Below are 22,846 nucleotides of genomic sequence, written 5' to 3'. Positions count from 1 at the left end.
TTTTGGTAAATAGCTGTGCTCGCTGACCTACATTGGCTGCCGGTTAAGCAACGCCTCGATTTCAAAATTCTCATCTTTGTTTTCAAATCCCTCCATGGCCTCACCCCTCCCTATCTTGTAATCTCCTCCAGCCCCACAAACCCCCAAGATGTCTGCGCTCCTCTAATTCTGCCCTCTTGAACATCCCTGATTATAATCGCTCAACCATTGGTGGCCGTGCTTTCTGTTGCCTAGGCCCCAAGCTCTGGAACTCCCTCCCTAAACCTCTCTCCCTCTCTTTCCTCCTTCAAGACGCTCCTTAAAACCTACCTCTTTGACCAAACTTTTGGTCATCTGCCCTAATTTCTCCTTATGCAGCTTGGTGTCAAAAAACATTTCCCTCTCGTAATACTCCTGTGAAGCGCCTTGGGACGTTAAAGGCGCTATATAAATACAAGTTGTTGTTGTTGATGTATTTGTAAATCTACACACTCTGGCTTCATGGCTTTTATTTTATGTACTGATTTCCCAGAGCTCAGATTCTGCAGGTTAAATCTTTCAACGGCCCCTCTGAGAACTGTGTGAAAAATGTCTCCGTTCATAACCTTTAGGGACTGGAGCAAACACTCTGAATGAATCTTAAATGGGTCCTTTGTCCTCTGAAGTATTTTAAGATAATATTGCTCTAATTCTGGGGTTATTTTCACAGGAGGTGTAATTAGCAGGTTTACTATCTGAGCAGAGCATTATATACCAATCGCATTGGGTGGGGAGGTCAGATTAAAGAACGAAGATTGTTACATCCTTCCGTGTTGAAACCATAAATTCGAAAGCTGTAGAGAGATTGGGTACCATGAGAAGAGATCAGGCAGCTATAGAAATGCAAGTGTGTTTACAGATAAAGCTTTCATGTTCAAATTTTCCTCACAGCACCACTGGAGCCACTGGTTATAGTGAAGGTACTGTCCCTGGGTGCTAATAGCTGGTGCTCTATTAGACTGACTGTTCTACCTGTGCTGGGACTAGGAAGTGTGTGTTGACTATTCCACCACAAGGGGACATCGTGGCCAAGCCTGATCTGCTCTCACCTAATGTCCAGGCTCATCATCTCATGACCTCAATTTTAACGCCAGGTGGATTCCCCACTCAGGCCTGAGTTAAAATTACAGTCAGATCTCAATGATGTCATCGGGCTGCAACATGCTTATGTGAAGAAGGACCCTGTTGGCTCCAGCAGGGTGTCCTTGCTGCCTGCTCAGGGGAGCAGGTTAAAATGGTGGATGTTGTGATCATGGCGGCTGTTGCTGTTGGACAGGGAAGAGCCATTGCCTATTTTAATTGCCCACCCGCCAGGTTACTGCTGAGCGATAAGGGCTAAAACTGAGCTCCCGCCTTCCATCTCAGGTGGATGTAAAAGATTGTGCGGCACTATTTCAAAGAAAAGCACGGGAGCTCTCTGGAGAAAGAGTCAGACTGAACACGTGAGCTCAAAGTAAAGTGTGACCGTAGTCTTTTATTGCAGGTCTCCAGAGTGCCTCTCCAACCTGTGAAGCCTCCTTAAATACCTGTGCTCCCAAGGGATTATGGGATCTCTTGGGACTCCAGGGGAAGAGCCTTCTGGTGGCTGTACAGAGTAAATACAAGTCTACATATCTAACACTCTCCATGGTGAACTTGCCAATATTTATCTTTCAACTAAAATCACTAAAACAGATTATCTGGCCTTTATCACATTGCTGTTTGTGGGAGCTTGCTGTGCGCGAATTGGCTGCCGCGTTTCCTACATTGCAACAGTGACCATACGTCAGAAGTATTTAATTGGATGTCAAGCGCTTTGGGGCGTGCTGAGGTCGGGAAAGTGCTATATAAATGCAAGTTATTTCTGTTCCTTTTAGCTCAATGCGTGATATAACTGTTTTCTCCTCTCCTCCAACTCATACATCAAAATTGTTTTATACAAGACTAAATATTTTTTTTCCCCAGCGAGATTTGAACCTGGGCTAACAGTATCTTTCCTCATACTACTTGAATCGGTAAATGTTTAAGAATAACCATCTGCTGCCCACTTAGAGGTCGAATTGTAGACACACAATTTCCTGGGTTTAGAGAGTTATTACTCACTTTCTTTTTAAGCATTGATATGTTTAATCCCGGGGATTAAATGCTTGCCAATTGTTTGGTGGGTTCTGTTACTGTCTATACTAATAGCTTCAGTCAGAACTCAGAAGGTAGACTTTAAAAAAAAAAACTAAAAACAGATTTCAGGTTCATAGAGGAAAGCCAGACCGCTCGTCTGATAGATGAGGACCAAGCCACCAGGGGCTTGACCCCTGTCCAGAGGGGAAATGAGCTGTTCATTCACAACCTCCTTCCCCACTGACAAAACTAGGAGAACCACACGTAGCAGCAAGCAGCAAGAGGCGTTTGTCGAGGGGTTCGGGCCAAGTCTGTCATTAATAGTTGCGAGCGATCGGTGCACTAAAATCCCGGCGAGCACAGAACCCAATAGATTATAAAACGCTGGGCTTTTTTGCCGTTATTATTTTATTTTTGAAAAAAGGAAGCGTACAAAGGGGGCTGGATGATGCGAAACCTTTCACCTTTCAGACCTGGGTTCAAATCCATCTGTCAGACTGATGGGGACGGGATGGAAATCTCCTTCAGCTGTTAAGGGTCCGTCTCACGATAGAAGACACCAGAGTAGGTTTTCATCAGTGGTCACTTGAGGTACGTTTGAGGTGCCAGTGAAGAAGACACAGCCCACATGCTTCCACTCCCCAGGCCATTTTCAGGCCTGTTCCCATCCCATCCCAGTTGGTTCATGTACCTAACAAAAAAAATCGGCGTCGCTGAGTCTTATAAATAGAAACATAGAAATTTACAGCGCAGAAGGAGGCCATTTCGGCCCATTGTGTCTGCGTCGGCCGACAAAGAGCCGCACGGCCCTCGGTCAGCAGCCCTAAAGGTTAAATCCAAACCCATGAACAACGACGGAAAGGCAAAGAGCACCCAGCCCAACCAGTCCGCCCCACACGCAACACCCTTTATACTAAAAAACATTTACACTCCACCCCAACCGGAGCCGTGTGATCTCCTGGGAGAGGCAAAAAACAGATAAAAACCCAGGCCAACTTAGGAGAAAAAAATCTGGGAAAATTCCTCTCCGACCCATCCAGGCGATCGAAACTAGTCCATGAGATCACCCTGGCTGCATTCTATTCCCGGCAGTACTTACCATTATATCTGCGCCGACCAACAAAAGGTCATCCAGTCTAATCCCAATTACCAGCTCTAGGTCCGTAACCCCGCAGGTTACGCCACTTTAAGTGCCCATCCAAGCATCTCTTAAAAGTGGTGAGGGTTTCTGCATCCACCACTCTTCCAGGCAGCGAGTTCCAGATCCCCACAACCCTCTGCATAAAGAAGCCCCCCCCCCCCACCCCCCCAAATCCCCTCTAAACCTTTCACCAACCACCTTAAAACTATGTCCCCTCGTAATAGCCCCCTCCACCAATGGAAATAGACTCTTACTATCCACTATGTCCAGGCCCCTCAATATTTTACACCTCGATGAGGTCTCCTCTCAACCTCCTCTGTTCCAATGAGAACAAACCCAGACTATCCAATCTGTCCTCATAACTAAGATTCTCTATTCCAGACAGCATCTGAGTAAATCTCCTCTGCACCCTCTCTAGTGCCAAGAATAAAGAAGTAATGAGAAATCTGTACAAACCATTGGTTATAGAAAGGACATCAAACCCGTAGAGCGTGTTCCGTGTCAGTTCACCAGGATGATGCCAAGGAGAGGTAACTGTAATTGGGGAATCAGTGATGGAACATCATCAATTTAAGATTCACTGAGAGTGAGGAGTGAAATTGGGAGAAAACAGTTGAAGCGGAGGAGGATATCATTCTCTGAGGGGAACGCAGGGCGGCGGGATTCATTTTGAATTGCTCTAGCAAAGAGCTGGCACAGACACAATGGGCCGAATGGCCTCCTTCTGTGCTGTGTACCATGGCGCTGATTCTAATTGGCAATCTCAATCAGAGAGGTCACAAACTCACTGGTGAGGGAAATGAAAATGTGCCACACTGGTGCAATGGGGTTTGTTGGGGGAGGGGGGGTGACACAAACATTGGGGGTGATATTGGTCTTGAGATGGAAAAAATCGAACGGTGTGGAACATGGTCTGCCAATTCAATATTGGATGATTTGTGCGACCTTTCACCCCCCTCCCCTGTTGTTTGGCAGCGTGGAGGGAGGGTTACTCTGTACCTAACTGAGCTGCGCCTGACCTGGGAGAGCTGGATGCTGACTATGGGTGTATAAAAAGCTCGCATTTATATAGCACCTTTCACAACATCCCAAAACGCTTTACAGTCACTGTTGTAATGTAGGAAAGGCAGCAGCCAATTTGCGTACAGCAAGCTCCCACAAACAGCAATGTGAGAATGACCAGATAATCTGTTTTTTTGATTGAGGGATAAATATTGGCCAGGACACCCAGGAGAACTCCCCTGCACTCCTTCAGAATAATGCCATGGGATCTTTTACATCCACCTGAGAGATCAGACAAGGCCTCGGTTTAACATCTCATCTGAGAGACAGCACCTCCGACAGCACAGCACTCCCTCAGAGTGTCAGCCTAGATTTTTATTTTGTGTTCAAGTCCCTGGAGTGGGACTTTGAACCCACAACCTTGTGACTCAGAGGTGAGTGTGCTACCCACTGAGCCACAGCTGACACCTGAAATACAAAAGGTCTCCATTTGGTAGCATTGACACTTCCCCCTCACCCTAATAAGCATCAATTTTTAGCAATGAAACAAGAATTCTGTCATTGCTAATTCTTCTGACTTTGCAGTACCTTTGACATACAATGATGAAACTGTGTTTATTGCATAAGTTATCACTGCCAATCAGAACCCTCTGACCCAATATCTATAATAGAGTTGTTGATTGGAGCTAAATCTGATTGACAATTGCTGTAAATAGTAAAATGAGCTAATTCAGATGGGCAAACCCACATGACTTGACCAAATAAGGAAAAGCACGGTTTGCAATGTTAACACAAAATAAAACCTAAACAGAGTGTCCAACTTGTTTAGTCTTCATGTATTCTGTCCTCGGTTTGTGTATATAGCGGTCTGTGTGAACAGCAGAATTCCTCACTTTTCATAAAATGAACCAAGGTCACTGACACCAACCTTCATGTTTAATAAGTTAACGTAAAGGACGAACATTCTGACCAGTGGACAAATCAGCAGCTTGTACGATTTTTTTCTTTACTCGGTCTTGGGATGTGGGCGTAGCTGGCAAGGCCGGCATTTATTGCCCATCCCTAATTGCCCTGGAGAAGATGGTGGTGAGCTGTCTTCTTGAACCGCTGCAGCCCGTGTGGTGAGGGTGCTCCACCAGTGCTGTTAGGGAGGGAGTTCCAGGATTTTGACCCAGCGACGATGAAGGAACGGACGATATATTTCCAAGTCAGCATGGTGTGTGACTTGGAGGGGAACTTGGAGGTGGTGGTATTCCCATCGCCTGCTGGCCTTGTCCTTCTAGATGGTCGAGGTCACGGGTTTGGGAGGTTCTGTTAAAGAAGCCTTGGCGAGTTGCTGCAGCGCATCTTGTAGATGGTGCACACTGCAGCCATGGCGCACTGATGGTGGGTGGTAGTGGCATCGTTATGGCACTTGACTAGCAACCTCAAGGTCATGAGTTCAAAATCCCATAATAACAACTTGCATCCACAGGCTTACTTGGTTAAGGCAGTGAGTTACTGAGCCATTCAAAGCAGGAAGGTGTCAGATCTGATCTCTGGCATATGCTGAGTTCGCTTATCTTCGGGTCGCAGTAGGGTAGCTGACCCTTGGCCTATGACGGGCAAGGTTTCCAATGCTAATCACCATCTAGAACCCCCGCTGGCTGTCCTTATTGTTACTGTCTGTGTTGGATCCAAGCATAGGGTAACTTAGTCAGTATTCAGCTTGTGTATGTCAAATGCAGGTGTAATTCCAGAGAAAAGGTTGGGGCGATGACATAGACCTGTTTGACCCCGCTCCGGATGTGGATTGGGTCTGTAATGGATCCGTTGGTAAGGATCACGGCCTGCATGTCATCGTGGAGCAGGCGGAGGATGGTGATGAACTTTTGGGGGCATCCGAAACCCTTGATTCCGCGGGACTGCCTATGATGGTGATGATAATTCCAGGTGGTCCACGAATGGTCTGTGGGGTGGGGGATAAATGAAGCACAGGAGAATGATGTGACGTAATTCGATATTTGAATAACCACAGTATATTTGTCACATAATTGTCATCGCAAAGAAAACACTCGCTCAGTCTTCATTATAATTGTTAAAACTGATGTGAGTTTATGGGGAGCGGGCAGGGAAGTGGACCCAAGTCCATGATCGGATCAGCCATGATCGTATTAAATGGCGGAGCAGGCTCGAGGGGCCGTATGGCCTATTCCTGCTCCTATTTCTTATGTTCTTATGTTCTCAAAGAAAGCGAACCAAGTGTCAGCCAGATGAGTGATGGTGAAGGGTCTTTAAGACCGCCTATTTCCATCTCCATCTGTTTTCTTTAAGAACATAAGAACATAAGAAACAGGAGCAGGAGTAGGCCATACTGCCCCTCGAGCCTGCTCCGCCATTTAATACGATCATGGCTGATCCAATCATTGACTCGGGTACACTTCCCTGCCTGCTCCCCATAAACTTACATCAGTTTAACAATTATAATGAAGAATGTGCAAGTGTTTTCTTTGTGATGACAATTATGTGACAAATATACTGTTATTCAAATATCCATCTCCATAATGTCGTCCAACTCTGCCGCTGCCTCAGCTCATCTGCTGCTGAAACCCTCATCCATGCCCTTGCTACCTCTAGACTTGACTATTCCTGGCCGGCCTCCCACATTCCACGCTCCGTAAACTTGAGGTCATCGAAATCTCTGCTGCCCATGTCCTAACTCGCACCACCCATCACCCCTCTGCTCGCTGACCTACATTGGCTCCCGGTTAAGAAACACCTTGATTTTAAAATTCTGACCCTTGTTTTCAAATCCCTCCATGGCCTCACCCCTCCCTATCTCTGTAATCTCCTCCAGCCCTACAACCCCAGAGATATCTGCGCTCCTCCAATTCTGGCCTCTTAAGCACCCCAATTTTCATCGCCCCACCTTTGGCGGCCGTGCCTTCAGTTGCTAAGGCCCTAAACTCTGGAATTCCCTGCCTAAACCTCTCTAGCTCTCTCTCCTCCTTCAAGATGCTTTTTAGAACCTACATCTTTGACCAAGCTATTGGTCATCTGTCCTAATTTTTCCTTACATGGTTCGGTATCAACATTTTGTTTTATAACGCTCTTGTTAGCACCTTGGGATGTTTTGCTACGTTAAATGCGCTATATAAATTTAAGTTGTTGTGGTTGTCCAGATCCTGGCTGTTTCTGCTAAACCCTATCCAGAAACGCTGTCTGCTTTACCAGTCTGCTTAGGTGTGCTCAGATACTCAACTGATTGAGGCTAGTCCAATTGAAAATGTCAAAACTGCGACTGACAGAGATTTTTGTTCAGCAAGGGTATTAAGGGTTACGGAACCAAGGCGGGTAGATGGAGTTAACATACAGATCAGTCATGATTTAATTGAATGGTGGACTAGCTCGAGGGGCTGAATGGACTACTCCTGTTCCTATTAAAATGCCTCCTAACCAGATACCCTGTGATTATACGCCACCCTTCTATTCAAGGTGCCTCCTATCCCATCCTTTCAATAATTGAATCCTGTATGACACCACAAACCCATTAAAATCAACTGTAAATCAGGTAAAATTAACTTTGAAGGGCAGTGCCAAATTTAAGAATGCCAATTTCAGCCTGGCCCGTAACCATGCACCTTTCACTGAACTTGAAACGGATTCCCCAGTGGTGAGCACTGTTGAATATGCAGTCAGCTCCTGACAGGTGACCATGTCAATCAAAATGGAAATAAGATCTTTGCACCCAATTAGATTTCAGCATTCAGAGGATCAAACCTCTGAAGGCTCGAGCGTACCACATGGTCTGAAGTGAAATCAGACTTGATTTCTTCTTCTCTCTTCCAATTATAGCACCAAGAGTTAAGGTAATTCCTTGGAACTGCAGCTTGTGCCAGATATTTCACCCAAGGGTCTGGTATGCCTTTCACTGCCCTGCTTGTTACTCGTATATCCTCAGCCAGCTGGATGGGATACTATAAGTTTAGACCAATGCCCCAGATCCCAGCTCTGCCTATCATTACATAGCAGATTCAAAATATCACAGCCCTGAGGGGATTTCATTTACTCCACCCACACTCAAAATGGGGTGTGGCTGGTGTGCAACGGCCACCACACGTTAAGAAAATCCACGCACAGGCATCTTCCACCCCTTCAGGATGTAGTTCGGGATCTAGACTGTCAGGTCCTTCATTGAAGCACCTGTGAACTCAAGCCTAATTTGTATATTCTGCAATACAATACAAAATTCCTGACATAATCCAAATTTATATCCTTGCTAATGCCATCGTCGCTAGTCAAAACTTAAGAACTTTATGTTCAGTTTCTCCTTCTTCTTAGGCGGTCCCTCATATCGAGGATGACTTGCTTCCACCAAAAAGGGATGTTCACAGGTGTTTCAGTGAAGGACCTAATATTCCAGATCCCGAACTACATGTTGAAGGGTGGAAGATGCCTGTGCGTGGATTTTGTTAACGTGGGTTGACCGTTGTACACCAGCCACCACACGGGCTTGACAGAGCTAGGTCTTGGTCCAGTGGTACAGTGTGTGTGAGCATGTGTGTGTGTGTGTGAGCGTGTCTGTGTGTGAGTCTGTGTGTGAGTCTGTGTGTGTGTGTGTGAGCATGTGACTGCAACCTCAGGAAGGATATACTTACCTTAGAGGGGGTGCCACAAAGGTTCACTGGATTGATTCCTGGAACTAGAGGGTTGACCTATGAGGAGAGATTGAGTAGGATGGGCCTACATTCGCTAGAGTTTAGAAGAATGAGAGGTGATCTCATTGAAACGTATAAAATTCTTAAAGGGCTTGACAGGATAGATTCCGAGAGGCTGTTTCTCCTGGGTGGAGAGCCGAAGACTAGGGATCAAAGTCTCAGGATAAGGGGTCAGCCATTTCGGACTGAGATAAGGAGGAATTTCTTCACTCAGAGAGCTGTGAATCTTTGAAATTCTCTACCCCAGAGGGCTGTGGAGGCTCAGTCATTGAGTATATTCAAGGCTGAGATAGATAGATTTATGGACGCTAGGGGAATCAAGAGATATGGGGATAGGGCGGAAAAGTGGAGTTGAGGTAGAAGAAAAGACATGATTCTTTTGAATGGCGGAGCAGGCTCGAGGGGCCGAGTGGCCTACTCCTGCTCCTATTTCTTATGTTCTTATGTTCAAACACCAAACCCAAACTCTCACCCCTAATATACTCTTACAGCAAAATATTACAATGTAGTCTTACTCATACTACACCAATACAGCAATACGAAGTACATGACCATTACAACTATTATATCTCAAACAATAATGATTCAATGAGCTACCTGACCAGAGCTACCCAGTTACTAGTCGACTGTTTTCTTATACAGAGAGAACTTTCACTGTGAATTAGAATGGGGAATAGTTAAGCAATTTGAATTTTAATACGTTTTAACTCTGAGACTCACAGTACTACGCCAGACTTGCCTTTGTAAAATTGAAGGGATGATTTTGTGCTGACATTAACTGTGCCGTTTATTTTACTGAACAGATTTCAATGAGTGTGGAATGAAGCCTCGCCCATGCAAGCATCGGTGTATGAATACGTACGGCAGCTACAAGTGCTACTGCCTGAATGGCTACATGCTCATGTCTGATGGATCGTGTGCAAGTAAGTGGTTCCCTTCCGATTGCTTAACACAATCCCGTGTCTGTCCCTCATTGTAGACGCTGCTTAAGGTAATAATGGCGGTGTTTTTTTAAATTCGTTCCGGGATGTGGGCGTCGCTGGCAAGGCCAGCATTTATTGCCCATCCCTAATTGCCCTTGAGAAGGTGGTGGTGAGCCGCCGCCTTGAACCGCTGCAGTCCGTGTGGTGAAGGTGCTCCCACAGTGCTGTTCGGGAGGGAGATCTAGGATTTTGACCCAGCGACGATGAAGGAACGGCCGATATATTTCCAAGTCAGGGTGGGGGGCGGTTGGTGGGAGGTGTGGGATGGGGGTTGGTGGGAGGTGGGGGGGGGGGTTGGGGTGGGAGGTGGGAGGTGGGGTGGGGGTTGGTGAGAGGTGGGGGGGGTTGGGGTGGGAGGTGGGAGGTGGGGTGGGGGTTGGTGGGAGGTGTGGGATGGGGGTTGGTGAGAGGTGGGGGGGGTTGGGGTGGGAGGTGGGGGGGTTGGTGGGAGGTGTGGGAGGGGGATTGGTGGGAGGTGGGGGGAGGGTTGGTGGGAGGTGGGGGGGGGTTGGTGGGAGGTGTGGGGGGGGGGTTGGTGGGAGGTGGGGTGGGGGGGTTGGTGGGAGGTGGGTGGGGGTTGGTGGGAGGTGTGTGGGAGGGGGATTGGTGGGAGGTGGGGGGAGGGTTGGTGGGAGGTGGGTGGGGGTTGGTGGGAGGTGTGTGGGGGGGGTTGGTGGGAGGTGGGGGGGGAGGTGGGGGATGTTGGTGGGAGGTGTGGGGGGGGGTTGGGGTGGGTGGTGGGGTTGGGGTGGGTTGGGGGGGGTTGGTGGGGGTTGGGGGGAGGGGTTGCGGGGGGGGTTGGTGAGCGGGGTTGGGGGAAGATGCTTCAATGTGAGTGCAACTCCACCAATACAAAGTGAAGATGGACATCTTCATTCACATCTTTAGATAGTTTATATTGTCGTCTCCTGGTGCTGAAATGAATAGGTGCAAGGAATATATTACACTCCATTCAGCACCACCCAACACCAATAACCAGTGCAGACGCCAATGTTGGGTATAAATCGCTGGCCCATAGTACAGGCCCGTCCCACTTTACACATCTCGTGGCAAACACAATAAACTTTAGTTAGATTTACATTTTGTTTCAACAACAGACTGAAATCCAAATACAATGACCGAAAAATAAAATTCTGCTCCCTTCTTTGAAAGAGCTATCCAATTAGTCCCATTCCCCTGCCCTTTCCCAATAGCCCTGCAAATTTCTCCTTTTTCAGGTATATAACCCAAGTCCCTTTGGAAAGTTGCTATTGAATCTGCCCCCACCGCCACTCGGAACTCCTTCACGGCAAACGAGCCAAAGGTGGGCAGAGGAAACGTTACAGGGACACCCTCAAAGCCTCCCTGAAAAAGTGCAACATCCCCACTGACACCTGGGACCTGGCTAAAGACCGCCCTAAGTGGTGGAAGTACATCCAGGAGGGCGCTGACAGCCTCAATTCTTGTCGCCGAGAGCGTATAGAAATCAAGCGCAGGCAGCGGAAGGAGCGTGCGGCAAACCAGTCCCACCCACCCCTTCCCTCAACGACTATCTGTCCCACCTGTGACAGAGACTGTGGTTCTCGTATTGGACTGTTCAGCCACCTAAGGACTCATTTTAAGAGTGGAAGCAAGTCTTCCTCGATTCCGAGGGATTGCCTATGATGACTATCTGCTATCTTGCCAAACACCAGCCCTTTGATTAGAATTTAGTGATTGAAAAGGGAAAGGCCACGCAAGTTCACAAAAAGGGAGAATCTTCACAGTAAACTCGCCACCACAGTGAACTGTAATAGAAACGAACACTCTGAGCAAGTGTTTTGCCACTGACACACATCACTGAAATGAAACGGTGCAGATTAACCCTTGTGAGTACTGAATGTCTTTTGGAACTTGCACGTTTTGTTAACTGCGAAAAATGATTTTTCATTTAAAGCTCCCATCAGTTCGACTAAAAAGTCTGAAATGGCTGTTTTGCTCTGAGGAGACTTGTTTCTAATTGTTACACTAACATTTAGTAGTGATAAAAAGTGTGGTGTATGTAGCACATAAATCACTGACTCCACACGGTCTGGTGTAAGTCTAACTGCTGTGACCTTCGTCCTTTATTGTTCAGCTCCAGAGTGTCTCCCAGGTGTGGTGGTCAGCCTTATATAGTCCTTGTTACAGGTGCTACCCAGGGTTTCCCACCGCAGCGCCCTCTGTGGTGTGGCATAGTACTTACATTACATTTAAGGTACTGGGACGATAAACACATCATTACATAACAAAAAGGAAATCTCCTGTAGTGTATTTGCTTCATGGGTTCTTTGCTTAAGAATTCACAGCGACACATTTGCTGTAAAGAACTAGCTGGTTTATTAGCAAAGGTTTAACAATCAAACTGACCTCTACCAGTTCATCCACCAGGCTCACAACTGCACGCCTCGTCGTGGGGAACCTGAACCCAACTGGCTGGGGTTTTATTGAGTTTTGTGAACATCACATGACTTGCTAAACCACACTCAGTGCAACAGCTCCACAAACCTGTGAACATACTCATAGAGACATACATTACATCTCCAGCCCACACTGCGATGTATGTGCGCGCTCGGTCCATGCAGCAGAGCTGGTCTCCAGTCATCTTGGTTAATCTTTGCCACTGGACCAAGACCTAGCTCTGTCAAGCCCGTGTGGTGGCTGGTGTGCAACGGCCACCCAACGTTGAAAAAATCCACGCACAGGCATCTTCCACCCTTCAAGATTTAGTTCGGGACCTGGAATTTTAGGTCCTTCATTGAAACACCTGTGAACTTTTTGACGTGGAAGCAAGTCATCCTCGATTCGAGGGACTGCCCATGATGATGATTTCTCCCTATCATTGACGGCCGTGCCTTCAGCTGTATAGGCCCTAAGCTCTCTAATTCACTCCCTAAACTTCTCCGCCTCTCTCTCCTCCTGTAAGATAATCCTTAAAACTCACCTTTTTCACCATGATTTTAGTCACCCCTCCAAATATCTCCTTCTGTGGCTCGGTTGCTGCTATTTTTGTTCTGATTTCCCAGCTGTGAAGTGCCTTCGGACATTTGGCCACATAAATTCAAGTTGTCCTTGTGTCTGAAATTCAAACTGAAGATGCTAAAAATACCCAACAGCGTGTCCAAGCCTCTGAAGAAAAAAATGAGGGGTTAATAGTTTAACAAAAGCAAAATACCGCGGAGGCTGGAAATCTGAAATAAATAAACAGAAAATGCTGGAAATATTCAGCTGGTCAGGCAGCATCTGTGGAGAGAGAAAGGCCGATGACCTTTCATCAGAACTGGAAGAAGTTATAGAGATGTAACAGGTTTTAAGCGAGTGCAGAGGCAGGGAAATGGAGGAGGAGGGGAGGAAAGATCAAAAGGGAAGGTCTGTGATAGGGTGGGGACAGAAGTGATTAAATGACTAAAGGGATGATGGTGCGAAGCGAAAGAGGTTGGTAATGGGACAGGTAAAGAAACAAAAGATGGGGGCAGAGGAGGTGTAAATGGGACTGACAGAACCTTGGATATACTTGCACTGCAGGCTGTTCGGAGAAGGTTCACTTAGGTTGATTCTGGAGATGAATTATGAGGATAGGTTGAGTATTATGAGGATACGTTGAGTAGGTTTGGCCTGTACACATTGGAGCTCAGAAGAATGAGAGGTAATCTTATCGAAACAGGTAAGATAATGAGGGGGCTCGACAAGGTGGATGCAGAGAGGATATTTCCACTCATCGGGGTAACTAAAACTAGGGGGCATAGTCTCAGAATAAGGGATCACCCATTTAAAACTGAGATGAGGAGGAATTTCTTCTCTCAGAGGGTTGTAAATTTATGGAATTCTCTGCCCCAGAGAGCTGTGGAGGCTGGGTCATTGAATATATTTAAGGCGGAGATAGACAGATTTTTGAGTGATAAGGGAATAAAGGGTTATGGGGAGCGGGCAGGGAAGTGGAGCTGAGTCCATGATCAGATTAGCCATGATCTTATTGAATGGCGGAGCAGGCTCGAGGGGCCAAATGGCCTATTCCTGTTCCTATTTCTTATGTTCTTATGTAACCATTACCAACAGTTGCGGTCTGAAAAAATGGAAGCAGTGGTTATGATCTGAAGCTGTTGAATTCATGTTGAGTTTGGAAGGCTGTAAAGTGACTAATCGAAAGATGAGGTGCTGTTCCTCGAACTTGTGGTGAGACAGAGTGGGAAAGTATCTAATAGGCTAATTAAAATAAATAAGGTTTATATTCTGGTGATGTGACTCCGCCTGAAACTTTAACCTTTTGTTCCATTTGGAAGCTGATCTACTCGGGTATGCATCACCAGTATTCCTTGCCGGTACATCAGCCAGCTGCGCGATTGGTCGGGTCGAGTGTTTATGGCTGTCTTCTGCCGGTGTGTGAATTAACTTGTCTGTGCGCTTCGACAGATACGCGGTCCTGCGCCATGGCCAACTGCCAGTACGGCTGCGATGAGGTGAAAGGAGACATCCGCTGTCGCTGCCCCTCGCCAGGGCTGCAGCTGGCACCAGACCGGAGGACCTGCGTGGGTATGTATGTGGAGGGCTTGTTCACACCGGGCAGGGGAGTAAATCTTTCCAGGCCGCTCCTTGATTGATGGGGTTGGGGGGGGGGGTGGTGGGGAGGTCTGGGATCAGAAATCTGACCCAGGTAAATGTGTGTTGAGATGTAGATCAGCCATGATCTGCTCGATTGGCTGAACAGGCTTGAGTGGCCTACTCTTGTTCCCGTGGCCCTTTCCCAATCACAGAGCTAATTTGGTTGGGTGTATCAGTTACCAGTGGGCTTCTAATTAAGCTTGTCTCAATCACCCTGCTTCCACATTTGCCTTAATGGACAGACACCTTTGTAATCTGAAGATTACGGATGAGACGTTAATCTGGAGATTACCCGCCAACAGAGATGTCTTGTTTAGTAGAATGAAATTCCTGAAGCGGCAGCCCTTTAATTGCTGCCATTGCACAACAGCTAGGCAGTCCTGAGCTCCTGGAACAGGCGTGCCGTATCCCTCACACTCTGGCTAGAAGACCTGCTTTCTTCTCCTGCCTCTTGCTCCTGTCTTTTATCTTTGGTGCTAATGTTGAATTGGCTTTCACCTCATTAAACATGGACAGAATTAGTTCTGTTTGTCTCAGAACTCAGGAATCATCTCCCTTTACCTTCCAGGTTCGGTACCAGAGCAGCAGAAATGGCAGAAAGAATTGCGCTTTGGATTTGCTGGTGCTGGACCTTGGGCCAGTGGCCAGAGGAAGTTGCTCCGAGCACTAGCTTACTCACAGCCAACGAACCAACGCAATGTAGCCCCAGCCACACTGACAGCCCCTCACTTACCTCACAACACTGCTGCTGGAGATTAAGCTCAGTGTGTCAGCCTGTGGGTAGCACTCTGGGTTCAAGTCCCACTCCAGGGATCTGAGCACAAAACTCCAGGCTGACACTCCAGTGCAGTGCTGAGGGAGCGCGGCACTGTCGGAGGTGCCATCTTTTGGATGAGACGTTAAACCGAGGCCCCGTCTGCTCCCTCAGGTCGATGTAAAAGATCCCATGGCACTATTTCGAAGAAGAGCAGGGGAGTCCTGGTCAATATTTATCCCTCAACCAGCATCACTAAAAGATTATCTGGTCATTATCAGATGAGCCATGATATTGAATGGCAGAACAGGCTCGAGGGGCCAAATGACCTACTCCTGCTCCTATTTCTTATTATCACATCGCTGTTTGTGGGAGTTGCTGTGGGCATTGGCTGCCGTGTTTCCTCCACTTTCCAACAGTGACTACATTTTAAAAAGTACTTCATTGGCTGTAAAGCGCTTTGGGACGTCCGATGGTCGTTAAAGGCGCTATATAAATGCAAGTCTTTATTTCCCAATGCCTAAATATATGCTGTAACCCCTAGGCCCGGTGGGCTGCCTCGACTCTGCTAAGCGCCCTCCGGTTAAGTTAGCTGTTCAGTCCTTGGTTTGGAGGGTACACACCTCTTGCTGAGGTGACCCCTCACAGAGCTGTAAACTGCGATAATCCACTGATTTGACTGGTGACGGCGCATGCTCCTAAGCCCCTCCTGCATTTCCTTTCAGACGTCGACGAGTGCGCCGCTGGGAGAGTTGTCTGCCCTCGGTTCCGGAAATGCATCAATACCTTCGGAAGCTACTTCTGCAAGTGCCACGAGGGCTTTGAGCTGAGGTACTACGATGGCAAATACCGCTGTCTAGGTGAGTCGGGGAGGATTCAGTTTAACAATGGGCACGGTTGTCGTCGGCCTAGTCTGGCATCAGGGAGGTCCTGTGGGGAATTTTAATGGACAGAGAACCACGGGATGTCCACTCACAACGCGCTCCCTGTTTGGAGCGCCGGATTGGGGCATCACCTCTATCGGGACAATCTCCCGTGCTGAGGATTCAGTTGATTTATAATAATATCCATTCACCGTGCCTCCACATTTCCCACACATTCGTGAAAGGCTGGTGCATTCAAACTGCAACTGAAGGCTCCTTCCAGCTGAAACAGCGGCTTACTTGTACTTCTTTCAGTTTAGCATACTATATTTGCTGCTCACAGTGTGGTCTCTACAGAGAATAGAATCTGAGAATAGTACAACACAGAAGGAGGCCATTCGGCCCATCGAGTCTGCGCCGGCTCTTTTCAGGAGCAATCCAGTTAGTCCCGCTCCCCCACTCTTTCCCCATATCCCTGCAATTTGGTCTCCTTCAAGTATTTATCCAATTCCTGTTTGAAGGCTACCATTGAATCTGTATCCACCGCCCTATCAGGCAGTGCATTCCAAATCCTCACCGCTCGTTGCGTAAAAATGTTTTTCCTCATGTCACCTCTGGTTCTTTTGCCAGTCACCTTAAATCTGTGCCACTTGTTATTGACCCTTCTGCCATTGGAAACTATTTCTCTTTATTTAGTCTCTCTCAATCCTTCATGACTTAAACACCTCCATCAAATCTCCTCTTAGTCTTTTCTGCTCCAAAGAGAACAACTCCAGCTTCTCCAGTCTATCCATGTAACTTTAGTCCCTCATCCCTGGAACCATTCTAGTCAATCTCTTCTGCACCCTCTCCAAAGCCTTCACGTCCTTCCTAAAGTGCGGTGCCCAGAATTGACCACAATACTCCAGCTGGGGCCGCTTGGGGAGACCAAGCGCAGATTGGGTCAACGCTTCGCTGAACACCTCCGTTCAGTCCGCAAGTGTGACTCTGAGCTTCTGCTTGCTTGCCATTTTAATGCTCCAGCCCACTCCCACTCTGACCTCTGCTCCCCAGTGACCCCTGCTGGAAAGTGCATGTAAGTGGACGACGTGATTGGACGGAGCTGAAGCCCCTCCCCCACAGTTGAGGTTGGGATGGAGGAAGATGTGTGGAGGTGGGTGGGACAGGGGTTGGGGGGGTGTGGGGGTGGGAGATCCTTTGCAATTGGCTCTGCCACATCTCACCTGGGAGTTCTGACACGGTCCATTCCCCCCAGTGCTGCACATCGCTCACTGAATACATCTCTCAAGAATAATCACGGCCCCCCCGCCCCCATCCCATGTGAATATTTCAGAGCGATTCTTATTATTTCTTCTCTTGAATCGCTGCCTCGGTCACTTAATTCCACAAAGTGCCAAAGCCCAGAATCCGATGTGAACAAGAGGCCTTTCTTACTTTAGTTTACTAGGTGAATGGTTTTATTAATTGTTGCCACGCAACCAGAACCACACACGATTCATGCGAGAAATGCTGATAACACAGTTAATTACTTTAAAATCTAGTGTACATGTACCAATTGGCCCACATTTTCTACTCCATACACCAGCACACATTCTACACATGATGGTGCTCAGCTATTTTATTGATGGGATAAATGGGTCCTTTTCAGAATGGCAGGCAGTGACTAGTGGGGTACCGCAAGGTTCAGTGCTGGGACCCCAGCTATTTACAATATACATTAATGATTTAGACGAAGGAATTGAATGTAATATCTCCAAGTTTGCAGATGACACTAAGCTAAGTGGCAGTGTGAGCTGTGAGGAGGAGGCTAAGATGCTGCAGGGTGACTTGGACAGGTTAGGTGAGTGGGCAAATGCATGGCAGAGGCAGTATAATGCGGATAAATATGAGGTTATCCACTTTGGTAGCCAAAACAGGAAGGCAGAATATTATCTGAATGGTGACAGATTAGGAAAAGGGGAGGTGCAACAAGATCTGGGTGTCATGGTACATCAGTCATTGAAAGTTGGCATGCAGGTACAGCAGGCGGTGAAGAAGGCAAATGGCATGTTGGCCTTCATAGCGAGAGGATTTGAGCAGGGAGGTCTTACTGCAGTTGTACAGGGCCTTGGTGAGGCCACACCTTGAATATTGTGTACAGTTTTGGTCCCCTAATCTGAGGAAGGACATTCTTGCTATTGAGAGAGTGCAGCGAAGGTTCACCAGACTGATTCCCGGGATGGCAGTACTGACATATGAAGAAAGACTGGATCGACTAGGTTTATATTCACTGAAATTTAGAATGAGAGTGGATCTCATAGAAACATATAAAATTCTGACGGGATTGGACAGGTTAGATGCAGGAAGAATGTTCCCGATGTTGGGGAAGTCCAGAACCAGGGGTCACAGTCTAAGGAGAAGGGGTAAGCCATTTAGGACCGAGATGAGGAGAAACTTCTTCACTCAGAGAATTGTGAACCTGTGGAATTCTCTACCACAGAAAGTTTTTGAGGCCAGTTTATTAGATATATTCAAAAAGGAGTTAGATGTGACCCTTACGGCTAAAGGGATCAAGGGGTATGGAGTGAAAGCAAGAAAGGGGTACTGAGGTGAATGATCAGCCATGATCATATTGAATGGTGGTGCAGGCTCGAAGGGCCGAATGGCCTACTCCTGCACCTACTTTCTCTGTTTCTATGTGTCTATGATGAATCCACAGATTAAGGTATTGCATTGGTGACAATCTTTAAGGGGCTTTCATACTCTACAGGTTTATATTTATCTGTGTGTTATATAGTGCCTTTAATGTAGTGAAACGTTCCAAGGGGCTTCACCGGAGTATTATGAGACACAAAATTTGACACCAAGCCACATAAGGAGAAATTAGGGCAGATGACCAAAAGCTTGTCAAAGAGGTAAGTTTTAAGGATAGTCTTGAAGGAGGAAAGGGAGGTAGAGAGGTGGAAAGGTTTAGGCAGGGAGTTCCAGAGCTTAGGCCTGAGGCAACAGAAGGCACGGCCACCAATGGTTGAGTGATTATAATCAGGGATGCTCAAGAGGGCAGAATTAGAGGAGTGCAGACATCTCAGGGGTGGGGTTGTGGGGCTGGAGCAGATTAGAGATAGGGAGGGTCGAGGCCATGGAGCGATTTGAAAACATGGATGAGAATTTTGAAATCGAGGCGTTGCTTAACCGGAAGCCAGTGTAGGTCAGCGAGCACAGGGGTGATGGGTGAGAGGGACTTGGTGCGAGTTAGGACACGGGCTGACAAGTTTTGGATCACCTCTAGTTTATGCTGTGTGGGGCAACATGTAGATGAGAAATAGGAGGGGGCCAAGGATCGATCTTTGGGGGACACCAGAGGTAACGATGCGGGGGCGGGAAGAGAAGCCATTGCAGGCCACCGAGAGAATGATGTGTGTCGTTCAGGGAAAATCTGAAGAGAGGAATCAATCTAACATGTGAAGGGAATTATGAAAATATAAACATGGACGACATACGTTTACTAAAGACATCTCCAGAGCAATGTAACTATATATATATATCATTCACAGTATGTAGGCGTCATTGGCAAGACCAGCATTTATTACCCATCCCTAATTGCCCTTGAGAAAGTGGTGGTGAGCCGCCTTCTTTAAATGTTGCGGTCTGTATGTGTATTTATATATATACTGTATAACCAGACTGTTTGCAACCTTGGTGACATATTTGACTGTGAAATGAGCTTTAGACCATATATCTGCCTATTACAATCTCCCGTCTCTGCCCTTGCCTCCGATCATCTGCTGCTGAAACCCTCATCCATGCCTTTGTTACCTCCAGACTTGACTATTCCAACGCACTCCTGGCTGGCCTCCCACATTCCACCCTATGGAAACTGGAGATGATCCAAAACTCGGCTGCCTGTGTCTTAATTTGCACCAAGTCCCGCTCACCCATTATCCCTGTACTCGCTGACCTACATTGGCTCCCGGTTAAGCAATGTCTCGATTGCAAAATATTCATCCTTATTTTCAAATCCCTCCATGGCCTCGCCCCTCCCTATCTCTGTAATCTCCTCCAGCCCCACAACCCACCGAGATGTCTGCGCTCCTCTAATTCTGCCCTCCTGAGCATCCCTGATTGGAATCGCTCAACCATTGGTGGCCGTGCCTTCTGTTGCCTGGGCCCCAAGCTCTGGAACTCCCTGCCTAAACCTATCCGCCTCTCTTTCCTCCTTCAAGACGCTCCTTAAAACATTCCTCTGTGACCACCTGCGCTAATTTCTACTTATGTGGCTAGGTGTCATTATCGCATAGTCCTCCTGTGAAGCGCCTTGGGATGTTTCACTCTGTTAACGGCGCTATATAAATACAAGTTGTTGTTGAGGGGCCGGTGGTGAATGGACTCCCAGTCTGCTCCTGGTGCTATTCTCCAAACAGCCACTAGAGTGCCTGACCTACCCTTTGGGGTTGGCCTCCCTCTCCGTAGGAATCATCCCACTGCCCCCCCTCCCCACCCCCCGCTGCATGGCCGAGATCGGGAACTCACAAGCTTGAGCTCAGTACTGTAGTGGTTATGTTACTGGACTAACAATCCAGTCGTCCTGGACTAACAATCCCGTCGGCCTGGACTAACAATCCAGTCGGCCTGGACTAACAATCCAGACGAAATATGGTGGCAGGAGCCTTGTGTTGAGGACAAACATCGACATAGAGTATGTGGGTCGAATGTCCTGTTTCTATGCTGTTCCACGTAATTAGCAGGTGTGTGGCCGTGATGTTTGTGCAGGATGAAAGACTACATTGACCCATTTGTTCCTCTCCATTCTAGATGTGGACGAGTGTTTGAGGAGGACACACAAATGCAGTGCTTTTGCTACTTGTCAGAACACACCAGGCTTGTACAAGTGCAAGTGTATGACTGGCTACAGGGGCAGCGGTTACAGCTGCACACGTATGTATAGCAGCTCAAACAGGGCACTCTGTCAAATGTCTCTCACGTCTTAGAATAGTTCCTTACATTCCGATGAGGTCTGCCTTGTCAGTAACTCATATGGGGAAAGAGCAGGGGGAATGGGACTAATTGGACAGCTCTTTCAAAGTGCTGTCTGGTTTTGTGAGTCCAATATTTGATTAGAAATGAGGCCCTTTCCTTAGGTGAATGAATCATTCTGTACCTGTATCTCCTCACAGTCTGAATCTAGCCCATCAGTTGCCACTTCCGTGTTGCTCACACAAGTAAAACTAAATTTTGTTACAACAACATAGTCATCTTTCAAAATAATCTTCAGATGGGACTTACCCCACGTTTTAAAGGTGAAAGTGATAAAGTAAAATTGGACAGATGCACAACACGCTTGCACTTTTGAAATAAAGTGAAATATTGTAACCTTGTTAGTTTGGCGATTTGCTGCTTTAATGAACTAACACAAGAGAATGGAACCTGCCATTCTGTGGAGGTCAGATATTGTGCCCAGTTATCATTACTGAGGTGGAAATCTCCGAATGTCCGTGAAAGGCCTCCACTTATTTATCGCCACAAACCATGTGCACTGTGACCTTTATCTTACTTTAAGAAAACACTTCCATAATTCTTATTTGCCAATTTCCAATCTCTGCATCTCTCTTTGTTTTATTCAGAAAAAAGGCTTGGCCAACAGTTTTATACATTTCTTTCAACACAGTTTAATAAATCTCTTGCCATCAAAGCCTTTGGTGAAAATGATACTTCACAACATTATTTTTTTGCAGTCTGTGGATAACTGGCTCTGGGGATCTTGGGTTCTTCCTTCTTAAAATTTTATGAATGAATATTGATATTGTTTTATGTCTGTGCATACTTCCTGCCAAATGTTTTCACTCTAAATTTCTATGTCAATGTTTATAGCAGAACCTGTTTATGTTAACTTGTCACACTGCAATTACGCCCTCTGCTCAGTAGAAGCACAGCAGCGCCACCACTGGCAGCAGGGTGTAATTGCAGCGTGACAGATTTACATAGGCAGCTTCCATCATAAAAAGAAAAGAAAGGCTTGCATTTATATAGCACCTTTTATGACCACCGGACGTCCCAATGCAATTTACCGCCAATGAAGTACTTTTTGGAGTGTAGTCATTGTTATAATGTGGGAAACGCAGCAGCCAATTTGTGCACAGCAAGCTCCCACAAACAGCTATGTAATAATGACAGGATAATCTGTTTAAGTGATGTTGATTGAGGGATAAATATTGGCCAGGACACTGGGGATAACTCCCCTGCTCGTCTTCAAAAAAGTGCCATGGGATCTTTTACATCTCGGGTGAGAGAGTAGACAGGGCCTTGGATTAACCTCTTATCCAAAAGATGGCACCTCTGGCAGTGCAGCACTTCCTCAGTTCTGCACTGGAGTGTCAGCCTGGATTTTGTTTGTGCTCAAGTCCTTGGAGTGGGACCTGAACCCACAACCTTCTGACATAGAGGCAAGGGTACTACCCACTGAGCCACAGCTGATACATAGCCAGATTCCATTATGAATGTAGACATAGGAATTTGTTATGGCACTATACAAGAATAAAGTCAGAATGAATGACTTTAAAATAGTAGCTCAATTATGTCTCTGTGCCTGGCCCAAATATCCTTCAGGGTATAACCTCATCACCTGAAGGCCTTGATCCTATGCAATGTTATGGGCGTCTAGCTAGTATTTCAAAAAAGTGCGATTCACAACAAACTGGTTGGATAACCATTTAAAAGTG

General features: G+C 46.9%; 1 protein-coding gene across 2 annotated transcripts in view; it reads left to right on the top strand.

The window, feature by feature from the left end:
* Positions 1-22,846, top strand: part of npnta (nephronectin a) — a 101,948-nt gene that overhangs the window by 31,460 nt on the left and 47,642 nt on the right. For both annotated transcript variants that reach the window (XM_070872645.1, XM_070872635.1), the window contains 4 exons: positions 9,759-9,878; positions 14,346-14,465; positions 16,014-16,148; positions 20,943-21,065. In XM_070872645.1, the coding sequence (XP_070728746.1) occupies positions 9,759-9,878; positions 14,346-14,465; positions 16,014-16,148; positions 20,943-21,065 (498 nt within the window). The remainder of the gene's footprint in view (positions 1-9,758; positions 9,879-14,345; positions 14,466-16,013; positions 16,149-20,942; positions 21,066-22,846) is intronic.

This window comes from Pristiophorus japonicus, chromosome 2 (assembly GCF_044704955.1).
Source record: "Pristiophorus japonicus isolate sPriJap1 chromosome 2, sPriJap1.hap1, whole genome shotgun sequence".
Taxonomy (NCBI): domain Eukaryota; kingdom Metazoa; phylum Chordata; class Chondrichthyes; family Pristiophoridae; genus Pristiophorus; species Pristiophorus japonicus.
The sequence above is the reverse complement of the archived record's forward strand: the minus strand, read 5'-3'. Positions and strand labels throughout refer to the sequence as shown.